At 54.4% G+C, this 11,020-nt stretch overlaps 1 protein-coding gene across 1 annotated transcript in view; it reads left to right on the top strand.

Moving 5' to 3' along the window:
- SART1 (spliceosome associated factor 1, recruiter of U4/U6.U5 tri-snRNP) overlaps nt 1-4,230 on the top strand; it is a 12,029-nt gene extending 7,799 nt beyond the window's left edge. The window contains exons 10-17 of the mRNA XM_059710912.1: nt 1,268-1,441; nt 1,587-1,697; nt 1,967-2,054; nt 2,845-2,935; nt 3,063-3,198; nt 3,756-3,845; nt 3,943-4,064; nt 4,146-4,230. Of these exons, the coding sequence (XP_059566895.1) occupies nt 1,268-1,441; nt 1,587-1,697; nt 1,967-2,054; nt 2,845-2,935; nt 3,063-3,198; nt 3,756-3,845; nt 3,943-4,064; nt 4,146-4,164 (831 nt within the window). The 3' untranslated portion in view covers nt 4,165-4,230. The remainder of the gene's footprint in view (nt 1-1,267; nt 1,442-1,586; nt 1,698-1,966; nt 2,055-2,844; nt 2,936-3,062; nt 3,199-3,755; nt 3,846-3,942; nt 4,065-4,145) is intronic.
- The last annotated feature ends 6,790 nt before the right edge of the window (nt 4,231-11,020 follow it).

Below are 11,020 nucleotides of genomic sequence, written 5' to 3'. Positions count from 1 at the left end.
GGAGAGAGAGAAACACTCGTGATAAAAGAGAATCATTGTCTGTTGCCTCCTGCACACCCCTCACTGGGGATTGAGCATGCAGCCCAGGCATGTGCCCTGACCAGGAATCAAACCGTGACCTCCTGGTTCACAGGTTGATGCTCAACCACTGAACATCCTCCCTGGTGGTAGCTGGCTGGGCCTGAATTCCAATCTTGACTTTCTTTTTTGTTTAATAACATATTATTTGCATATTTTAGATTTCTGTAGTGTTTTCGCTGTATGATGTTTTAGGGTCAGACCCTTCCCTATCTTCTGTGAATACATGTTGCATCCCACTGTGAGTAAGGCATTGCCCTCGTGGTTGGAGGGCACTGGGGAACAGGCAGCCAAGGGGCTCTGCGTTCATGGATCTGAGGATCTGACTTTCTAACTGGGGGTTGGGGGAGAGACATCAGCGAACACGTGAGCAAGCAGTAGTTTCTGATAGTGATTAGAGCAGGCAGACAGAACAAGGTGACACGAGAGAATACTTGGCGGGTTGGTATCTTGGGCTGGGTATTCAGAGAAACATCAACATGAGAGAGACAGGTTGATTGGTTGCCCCCTGCATGCGCCCTCACGGTGGCTCACTTTCCTATGTTTCTAGAGAGCGGAAGCAGAACACGGCCTAGGCTCTCTCCTATTGCTTCTTGTATCCTAAGCCCTTTGCTTCACTGTGCCTAGCTTTAATAAACGTACTCTCCAAATAAAAAAGAAAGGTAATAAAATGGAAGGGAACGGGTGCAGAATTAGATGTGGTTTCTAGAAACTTCACTGAGGAGGTTGCTGTTGGGCAGAGCAGTGGGGCTGTGGGGTTGAGGATGTTTTCAAGGAGGGGAGATCCCAGATAATCCTTGTGTGCTGACGGCAATGACACAATAGAGAGGACAGAGAGTGCAGTCGGGGGGATAATGTCAGGGGCGGAGTTTTGAGGGGCCTCGGTGCCATGCCATGTAGGAGCGTGGCCTGAGGTAGGAGCAGGGTTTGGTCACCAGGGCCATGTAGGCTTTTGGATCTTGATTCACAGGGCAGTAGGGAGCCATTGATGGTTTTGGAGCAGAGTGAGATTGATGCAGGTGCAGGTGGAGAGTGGTAGGGGTCAGGGAGGACATGGAGACCATCACAGGTTGCTGCAGGCAGTAGGAATGGCTTGTCTTGCTACCACCAGGGAGGATCTTGGGTTCCTGGGTCTCAACGGCACCGCCCCAGGAACTTCTGGGTTTGCCCACAGCTGCTCCTCCTCTAGGTGGTGGAGATTGTGAAGAAGCTGGAGTCCCGCCAGCGGGGCTTGGAGGAGGATGAGGATCCGGAGCGGAAGGGGACCATCGTGTTCAATGCCACGTCGGAGTTCTGCCGCACCTTGGGGGAGATCCCCACCTACGGGCTGGCCGGCAACCGGGAGGAGCAGGAGGAGCTCATGGTGAGTCTGCAGGCGGCTCCCCTCACTGACCTGCTCTGCTCTTGGCTGGCGGCCGGTGTGGGGCAGCGGTTGTCGGGCCCAGTGGACCTCGGTGATGAGCTGTGTCTGGATGCGCTGCCTGGGCTGACGCTGGTCTGTCCTCCAGGACTTCGAACGGGACGAGGAACGCTCAGCCAACGGCGGCTCTGAGTCTGACGGCGAGGAGAACATTGGCTGGAGCACAGTCAACCTGGATGAGGAGAAGCAGCATCAGGATGTGAGTTGAGGGAGGAGCAAGCTGGGGGCTGGGAGGATGGAAGGGCAGGGAACAGCCTTGTGGGGTGTGGGGTTGGGGGCTGGGGCTGGAGGCAGACCACCTGGGCTCTAGCCCAGCTCTGAGATCCAGGGCTAGTTACTCAGTGTCTCAGAGCCTTCGTCTCCTCCCCCATAGATGGGGTCCATAAATCTCAGGGTGTGGTGGGGGTGACTTTGGGTGAGGGGTGAGAAGTGTCATGTGGCCCACTCACCACCGTGTGCCACCCCCAGTTCTCTGCCTCCTCCACCACCATCCTGGACGAGGAGCCCATCGTGAATAGAGGGCTGGCAGCCGCGCTGCTCCTGTGTCAGAACAAAGGTAAGGGCTCCGGGCACCATGAGCCCTGCCGGGGCCTGGTGCTGTGACAGCCAGGTGCCTGCGTGGCTCCCCTGGTCCCCTCTGATGTGTCTCTTGTTCTCAGTGCCCCCAGGACCCATGAGCTACTCCTTTGCACCTGTTGTGGGGCAGTCGTTGGAGGGTCTGGCCTGCTCTACATCACCCCATTTATTTTTATTTTTTTGTTAATCCTCACCCGAGGATATTTTTCCATTGTTTTAGAGAGAGTGGAAAGGAAGGAGAGAGAGAAACATCGATGTGAGAGAGGCACATTGATTGGTTGTCTCCTGCATGCGCTCGAACCAGGGCCGGAGATTGAGCCTGCAATCGGGGTACATGTCCTTGACCAGAATCAAACCTGGGACCCTCTATCCCTGGGCTGATGCTCTCTCCACTGAGCCCTACGAGCTAGGGCTACATCACCCCATTTCTGATGGCTGTGCTCACATGTCCCTCTACAAAGCACCACTTATCCCTCAAGGCTCAGTGTCTCCCGAGGAAGAATGGGGGGCTTGAAGCAGTCCAGGCTATGGCACAGAGCCCCTGGCATTAGGGTCCCAGCTGTGCCATTCACTTAGTGGCCTTTGACAAGGGCCTGATTTCTCTGAGTCTCTTTCCTTTATCTGCAAACAGGCCTGAGGCCTTTACTCCCACAGCACGGCTGTGAGGGTTCCACAGCGCCTTCTGTGCAGGTGGGGACATCAGGCCTGCCCTGGGGCTGGGCCCCTGTTGTGGGGTGGACATCCTGGAGTCTCACCACCCTTCTCCCCAGGACTGCTGGAGACGACAGTGCAGAAGGTGGCCCGGGTTAAGGCGCCCAACAAGTCCCTGCCGTCAGCGGTGTACTGCATTGAGGACAAGATGTGAGCACAGCAGGGGTGGGCAGAAGGCCAGGGGCTGGCGCCAGCTCGGGACTGCCAGAACCCAGGCAGCGTGGGCACCCAGGCAGGGTGGGCAGTGGCTGGCCCTGAGCCCCCCGTCTCTCGCCAGGGCCATCGATGACAAGTATAGCCGGCGGGAGGAGTACCGGGGCTTCACCCAGGACTTCAAGGAGAAGGACGGCTATAAGCCTGATGTTAAGATCGAGTATGTGGATGAGACGGGCCGAAAACTCACACCCAAGGAGGTGAGAGGCCTCTGGCACGGGCCCTTGAGGTACCACGGGGTCTGGGCTCCGTTGACCGCTGGCTGGGGGCCCTGGAGGACTGCCCGAACCTCTGTGCCTTTGTTTCTCTCTCTGGTGGGCATCGCAGTCCCCCTCACAGGCCCGGCAGGAGGGGGGGACAGGTGCTTTGGTTCCTTTGCTCACCTGCCCCCTCAGTGGCTTGATGTGCCCTCAGGGCCACCATTCTGGTGGCATATCCAGGCCCTGGACTGCCCCTGTGCTCTCACACCCGCTCCTGCTGGCAGCCCTGGCCTGACTCTCCTGCCTCCTCCCCGTGTCCCATCCTCACCCCCAGCCCTCTGCTCACACACTCCCCGGGTTTGCTAGCTGCCTCCCTCCATCCTGTGTCCTGGCCCGGCCTCGGCCCAGCAGGTGCCACTGGAATCCTGAGGCCCTTACATCCTTCTCCTGAGCCCGTTTTCCCTTCTCATCCCCGCCCACCACCCCGGCTCCCCCCCGCCCCCCCCCTCGCCCTGTGGGACACAGGCGGCTCTAACGTGTTCCCGCCGTGTCCCCAGGCTTTCCGACAGCTGTCCCACCGCTTCCACGGGAAAGGCTCGGGCAAGATGAAGACAGAGCGGAGGATGAAGAAGCTGGACGAGGAGGCGGTGGGTGGCCCATGGGATGACTTTACATCTGCTGGTTCTGGGGTGGCTGGTGGGCTGCGGTGCCCCCTCCTAGTGCTGACTGGCCGTGACCCCACAGCTCCTGAAGAAGATGAGCTCCAGCGACACACCCCTGGGCACTGTGGCTTTGCTCCAGGAAAAGCAAAAGGCCCAGAAGACACCGTACATCGTGCTCAGCGGCAGCGGCAAGAGCATGAACGCGTGAGTGGCCGGGGCCATGGGATGGGCGGGCGGAGGGCCTGGGTGCCTGCATCCAGCCTCACGCCCTTCTTCTCTCTACAGGAACACCATCACCAAGTGAGGCCGTCCTCCCCTCCGGTCCCCTCCCCAACTTTAATATTAAATAAAGTTCCCTCCTTATTTTTTCCTCCCTCGTCACGGTGCAGATTCCAGGGTTAGACCTCAGGGGAGAGGCAGGCGGTGCCGGCAGGCTCAGTGGTCAGCGGTGCGGCCTCGGGCAAGTCAGGGAACCGCTCTGAGCCGTAGCGCTGCCATTTGTGCAGGATGCCCTGTGAAAACGAAATGAGCTCATTCGTTCATCCACCGGGAATCAGAAATGAGCGGGGCCCCTCTGAGTTGGCTTGGAGTCTGGCCTCCTGGGTGAGACCTGGTCTCCGATGGCACAAATAACACCATGGACGGAGAGGCGGCCCTCCGCTCCCGCCCTAGGTACCAGCCGCAGGGAAGCCAGTGGTTCATCCTCTCAGCGCCCCCCACTGCCCCGGCTGAGGTAGCACAGCTCCCGACGCATTGTCGGCCAGGCCTGGTCCTCTGCGAGGCTGGCGGTCCGGTACGAAATGGAAGATGTTTAGAGACTCGGGCTCCTGGTCTGCCCTGGCTTCCAGTGCTACACGAGTCACTGCCCTCCAGGGCCCAGGACTGCCCAGCCTGGCAGGGCAGGTCCTGGGCTGTGCGCAGGGTGGAGGGGCCACCCCATGGTCCTTGACCCCCTTGGCCTGTGGAGAAGAGTGAGTGCTCAGGGCAGCGTTCCTTAGAGCGCCTCCCAGACTTGTCCGGGAGCAGCTGCAGCAGGGAAGACAGTGAACTCTGGAGGAGGCTGGAGCACCCTCTGTGGACACCCCAGAGCCCTGGAAGGGGAAGATGACAAGTGGCTCCCATGGGGGTTGCACAGAAGCTGCGTCCTGCCTCCACCGATACCCAAATACATTCCAGATGCTTCAGATTTTTTTTAATGAAAAAATACATAGGAGCAAAATGAATTTTGTAAGTAATTGAAGTAGAAAAATGTAAGCAAAGAACAAAATACAGTTGCCTTAACCAATTGCTTTTGAAGAGTGTTTGATGGCACCCAGCAGTCACTCTTTTCTCCTGTTTTGAGGTCTGGATCTGATGTAACTTCGGCTGCTTCCGCAGGTCCCTCAGGGAGGTTTCCATGGGGTGTCTAGACTGGGTATGGGATTTGGGGATCTCGGTCTATTTCTCCCAAAGCCTGAGGCCCGTCTGGTGTTGACAGGCAGCCAGGGTCCCCGGCACTGTGGCGCTGGCCCTGGCTAAGCTTGCGTCAAAGCTCATGCTTCATCTGCTGCAGGAAATGGCGTTAAGAGGCTGTCCCCCTCGTCGGAGCCAGAAATGTCTACAGCAACAATGGACCAACCTGACCTGACCAGGTTTGGCCCGAAGTCCTCTCAGTTCTGACCTTAGTGACTGGGTAGACAGTAAATGGTGAACCGGGAACTTGGAAGGTCTTTCAGAGACAAGCCTCCTGGTTGGTACCATCTGCCTGCTTCCTTTTCTGTCCTGTGGCTGCTGACGCCCAGGCAGGTGCTTGCCCTCCCCTGCCCTGATGCATGCTAACACCTCCCCAGACGGCCTGCCCACCCGACTGGCAGGGAGGCAGCAACAAGTCAGCTCAGCACCTAGGAGGTAGGAGGGTCAGGGACCCCTGAATCCTTTGAGGTCTGAGCCCCCAGGGAGAGGGTGCACTCAGCTCTGCTGCTCAGTGGTGGGGTCCCACCAGCAGTATTTCCCGGACCCTTGGGAACTGGGGCAGCAATGCCTCCAAGGAGGTTGGTGTGAGTGAGGGTCAGTGAACTCTGCCGGAGCCTGGGGGCGAGCCAGCTGGGTGCTTTTCCATTTACTCTGGCTGCCCTCGGGCAGCAACTTAGCATGGAGTCTTGGTGTTCTTACCTGCACAATGGGGGCGTGATCTCAGACTTCCGGGCTGGTGTATAGCATAGTTAAGAACATTCATTACTTCAATAAATACATATATATGTGTATTACCATATATACGCAAATAGAAGGGTGTGATGAGATCTGGGGGGAGTGTCCCTCAGCCCAGCCTGCCCCCTCTCACATACTGGGAGCCCTCAGGCGTTGACCCCCATCACCCTCCAATCGCAGGATCGGCCCCTTGCCCAGGCCTGACGCCTCTGGCTGAGGCGTCCGGCCCGGGCAGCGGGGACCTGCAGCTGCAGCGGCCCCACGATCGTGGGCTCCGCTTTAGGCCCAGGCAAGGGACCCCTAGCTCCCGGGACTGCCAGCTTCGACCATGCCCAGCTCCCATCACTGGCTCCACCCCTACTTCCTGCTATCACTGGCCAGGGTGGAAAAGGCACCTGATTCTCTGATCATGGCTGGCCCTGCCCCCCAGCTCTTAGCTCCCCCCTGGGTTTCTGATCACTGTCAGTGGCAGGGGGCTTCTTCCTGCTTTCCCTTTCGCCTCCCTGCATTGTGCCTACATATGCAAATTAACTGCCATCTTGTTGGCAGTTAACTGCCAATCTTAGTTGGCAGTTAATTTGCATATAGCCCTGATTAGCCAATGAAAAGGGTAGCTCGTACGCCAATTACCATTTTTCTCTTTTATTAGTGTTGATATCAAGAAATATGGGGAGAAGGGACTAGCAAGATGTTGATAGTTATTGAAGATGGTAATGGGTACAGGGGTTCATTATCTCATTATGAGTGTTTTAAAATTTCCATTATAAAAGTTGGTTTCAGGAGAGCTAAAAAATATTGGCTTAGCAACAGAAAAATGTACATATGTTCAGCCAAAGACACAAACAGGAATGTTCAGAACAGAACTATTTATAACTGTCCCAAACGGAAAACAACCCAAATGTCCATCAACAGTAGACAGGATAAATGGTGGATCTTCATCTCTTGACTTTAGGGACCACCTCCAAATTAGCATCATTAGTGAACTTGCTCCTCGTTCCTTCTTGCTTTTCAGTTCTCTCCTCTGGGTCATTTTCATTCTTTCTGAGGTTCATCTTCCAGAAGCCCCTTGTGTCTGTTGGTGATAAACTCCCATATGCTGCTGGTCTGAATATCTTTGCCTTGGTATAGGATGGGGTGGCTGACCTCGCTCACAGGGCTGTGGTGAGACTCAAAGTGGCTCCCCCTTGGCCATTTCTCAGACTCGAACACCCTAGGAAGATGGAGTTGGCCTCACCCAGGGCCTCCACTCTAGCAGGCTGGGTCCCAGCCAATTGGGCCACACCCCTCCCCTGATTCTTTTTTTTTTTTTTTTTTAAATCAATTTTATTGATTTTTCACAGAGAGGAAGGGAGAGAGATAGAGATAGAAACATCGATGAGAGAGAAACATCGATCAGCTGCCTCTTGCACATCCCCCACCGGGTATGTGCCTGCAACCCAGGTACATGCCCTTGACCGGAATCGAACCCGGGACCTCTCAGTCCGCAGGCTGATGCTCTATCCACTGAGCCAAACCGGTTTCGGCTCCCCTGATTCTTGAGGCACCAGTTCCTGCCATCTCAGGGGATTCTGGTCCCCAAATCCCTTAGCCTGGCATTCCAGGCCCCATACCTTCTAGACTTAACACACCACATTACCTTCCCTTCCTCGGACCCCTGGCCTTTCTGTCCTGTGCACCTGCTCTAGGGGACACTTAGAGAGGCCAATTTCCCTTTGTACCAATATATGCACTGTCTTGGGGAGTAGGGAAGAGAGACAGGAGGGGTCCCCCCAAAATGTCAGCTGTGGACAGAAAGGGGGACCAAAAGGGAGGACCTTACTACAGAGGCCTCCTCTCACAAAGCTATCTGTGGCCACAGGTAATATATAGGATTGATAAGAGACCTGATTGCCGAAGTGCTAAATTATGGGAGTAAAATGCTGAATTATGGGACCTACATGAAGGAGGAAGGCACTTGGAAGTTCAGAGATGAAGCAGAGGGATGAGTCCGAAAGCTTCAGCAGTTCCTAGAAGGGGAGCTACTGACATAGAGGGTGAGGCGGTCCCCGGGGAGAAGACCCTTCAGCGATTCAGTTCTGAGGTCTCAGCCCCTCCGCCCACTCGTGTCCCACAGCCTTCTGAGCCCCGTGCTGTTTTCTGAAGCAGGGTTTCCGGTGGCGGCGGTGGTGAGATACGCTCAGCCATGGACACTGCGTTGAGGCCCCCGCACCTGATCTGGGAAAGACTAGGGCAGCTCCCACCTGTCTCCGGAGTCCCGGAGCAGGTCTGTGTGCCTGAGGGGAGGGGCTGAGGGGCCTTGGTGAGTGACGGCCCGGTGGGGCGTGGACCTTGTGCTACCAGCGGTGGACCAGGCACAATTGCTGCCGGACCCTTTGGGCGGACAGACTGCCGCCCTGGACTGGAAGTGGGATGGACAGTGGCTGAGGTTCCGCCTGAGCGTGCTTACTGCGACCCCTGGCGGAAGCTCCTGTCAATGTCTGCTGAACATGGAGCCAGGAATTACTCCTCACACCTGCCAAGGTCATGCAGCGGGACCACAGGGCACACCCCGAGAAGAGTGGGCTTCTCCGGGAATCAATGAGAACAGACCCAGCACTGTTCCATGCTCAGCAACCCGGAAGGCTAGGAACAACGGTTTCTGGTACTTGGCGCCTCACTGTGAACCAGCAAGGGTTACAAACCGAGTGGGTACTTGAGCGTCGTCAGGCTATCATGCAGTGACTGAAAAGAGCCCGCCAGCACGCACTCAGTAGACAGCGCCAGCCGTTGCTAATGCCTTTTCCCGTGTCACCAGGCAAGGCAGGCAATGCGCCTTTACAACTTCCACAGGGACTTTGGCGTGTCTTGCACCAAGGTGAGCCGCTGCTGGTGTCCTGACTTCCCGTGACATTAGTGATGACAGTGGTTCCTACTGAGGAAACCACACGCCTCGGGAGCTGCAGTAAGCACACATCAGCTCTAGGCCGTTTGCTAAAATGGACCCAAATCTGAGCACACAACAGCAATCACACAAACCCAATCGCAGGACAATTTTATAACATAACTGGCCTGAACTTGCCAAGGGTCCATTTTATAAAGAACAGTAAACATTAAGGTGTCTTCTGTTCTAAATTAAGAGACTAAAGAGATATAATGATTAAATTAAAACTATGTGCGTTGTGCCTCAGAATAAACCAAACCTATTGACACCTTGATCTTGGACTTCAGGCCTTGGCCTTCAGAATTAGAAAAAAATAAACTGCTGCTGTTTAAGCCAAAAAAACAACAAAAAACCCCAAAAAGCTATGTGTGTTGTGTTTACAGAAACATGAATATGGCAAATGTTATAAATCGGGGCCTATGGGGCGCGGTTACAGTGTTTGGACAGGTTCAAGCCTTGGACTGAGGAGAGGGCACAGTCCTCTCGTTGCCACGTGCAAGTCCCAGCTGGAGGGCAGAGCCTTCCCAGCACAATTATAGCCAGCAGCTGGAGTTGTAAGCTTGAATCTCTAGTCCGAACACATGGCCCCATGTGCCTGAGTGACAGAGTTCAGGTGCATGTAGTTGAGTAGGATTGAAACCCACAAGAATGTTGTAAACATCTTGATCACTCCCCTACTTTGCCTCGTGGCATCTGCTATAAAATAAAGACACGGCTTGTGGGCACGGGCACTGTCCATCAGAGGGGCAGTGTCCCACCGAGACCCAGCTTTCATTCTCTTGTCTGTCTTTTCTTTTTCTTTTTTTTTTTTTAATATATTTTATTGATTTTTTACAGAGAGGAAGGGAGAGAGATAGAGAGTTAGAAACATCGATGAGAGAGAAACATCGATCAGCTGCCTCCTGCACATCTCCTACTGGGGATATGCCCGCAACCCAGGTACATGCCCTTGACCGGAATCGAACCTGGGACCTTTCAGTCCGCAGGCCGACGCTCTATCCACTGAGCCAAACCGGTTTCGGCATTGTCTGTCTTTTCTAAGCCTTTCACCACCCCCACTCAGGGTCACTGAACCAGGCTGAGCTGGCATGGCGCATAAGGTGCCCTGGGGCTGAGTATGCCATGGTCGTGCCGGCTCCCCACAGGGGCCCTCATGAAGGGTATTACAGGTACTTATTTTACAATTTTAATCTTTTCTTTAAGTTTGAAAATTCCCTCTAGTTTGGGGTGTGCAAGGAGGTAAAGCTGAAAATTAATGAGCTAATTAAGTAACCTACCAAAAAGGTTAGAAAACCACAGAATAAACCCAAAGAATATAAGTATAGGGGAAATATGGCAAGAGCAGGAATTTTAAAAATATGAGGAAGCTAACAGTAAAGAGGAATGGCAACAAAAATTTGGTATTTGGAATCTATATATATGAAAGCCTAAGTGACAGTCCAACCGGTACCTATGACGTGCAATGACCACTAGGGGGCAGATGCTCAACGCAGGAGCTGCCGAGCTGCAGTTGTGGTTCTCAGGTGCACCTGGAACCAGAGAGGAGGGAGCCCGATTTTGGGGTGTCATCCAAGAACCACCCTCTCACAATTTGGGACCCCTCAGGGGATGCAGGAGAGCCGGTTTCAGCCAGATCCCTGCAGGCCAGGCCGAGGGACCCCACTCACACCGCAGACGACCTTCAAGCCATGGCCCCAGGTGTGGCCAGCCAGGGGAGGGACTGTGGGAGGTTGGCTCCAGGGCGCGTCCGGCCTGTCTCACCCAGTCCCGCCCCGCCAGCCACCTTCTAATGAATTTCCTTTCAATGTGCACAAATCCATGCACCAGGGCACTAGTAGACTAATAAACTTCTGCCAAGGCTGACAGGATAAAAAAGAGAGAAATAACAAATAAATAATATTACATGTAAATAAGAAAACATAACCTGGGTACAGTCAAGACTATAAACAGAAGCAATTCTATAAACAATTTTGTGTCAATAAATTTGAAACCACAAATTAAAAATGAGAAACTACAAAAATATTTTTCCTTGAAAAAATAACTGACTCAAGAA

Source organism: Myotis daubentonii, chromosome 9, assembly GCF_963259705.1.
Source record: "Myotis daubentonii chromosome 9, mMyoDau2.1, whole genome shotgun sequence".
In the NCBI taxonomy this organism is placed as follows: domain Eukaryota; kingdom Metazoa; phylum Chordata; class Mammalia; order Chiroptera; family Vespertilionidae; genus Myotis; species Myotis daubentonii.
Note: the sequence above shows the minus strand (reverse complement) of the source record. Positions and strands in the feature narration are given on the sequence as shown.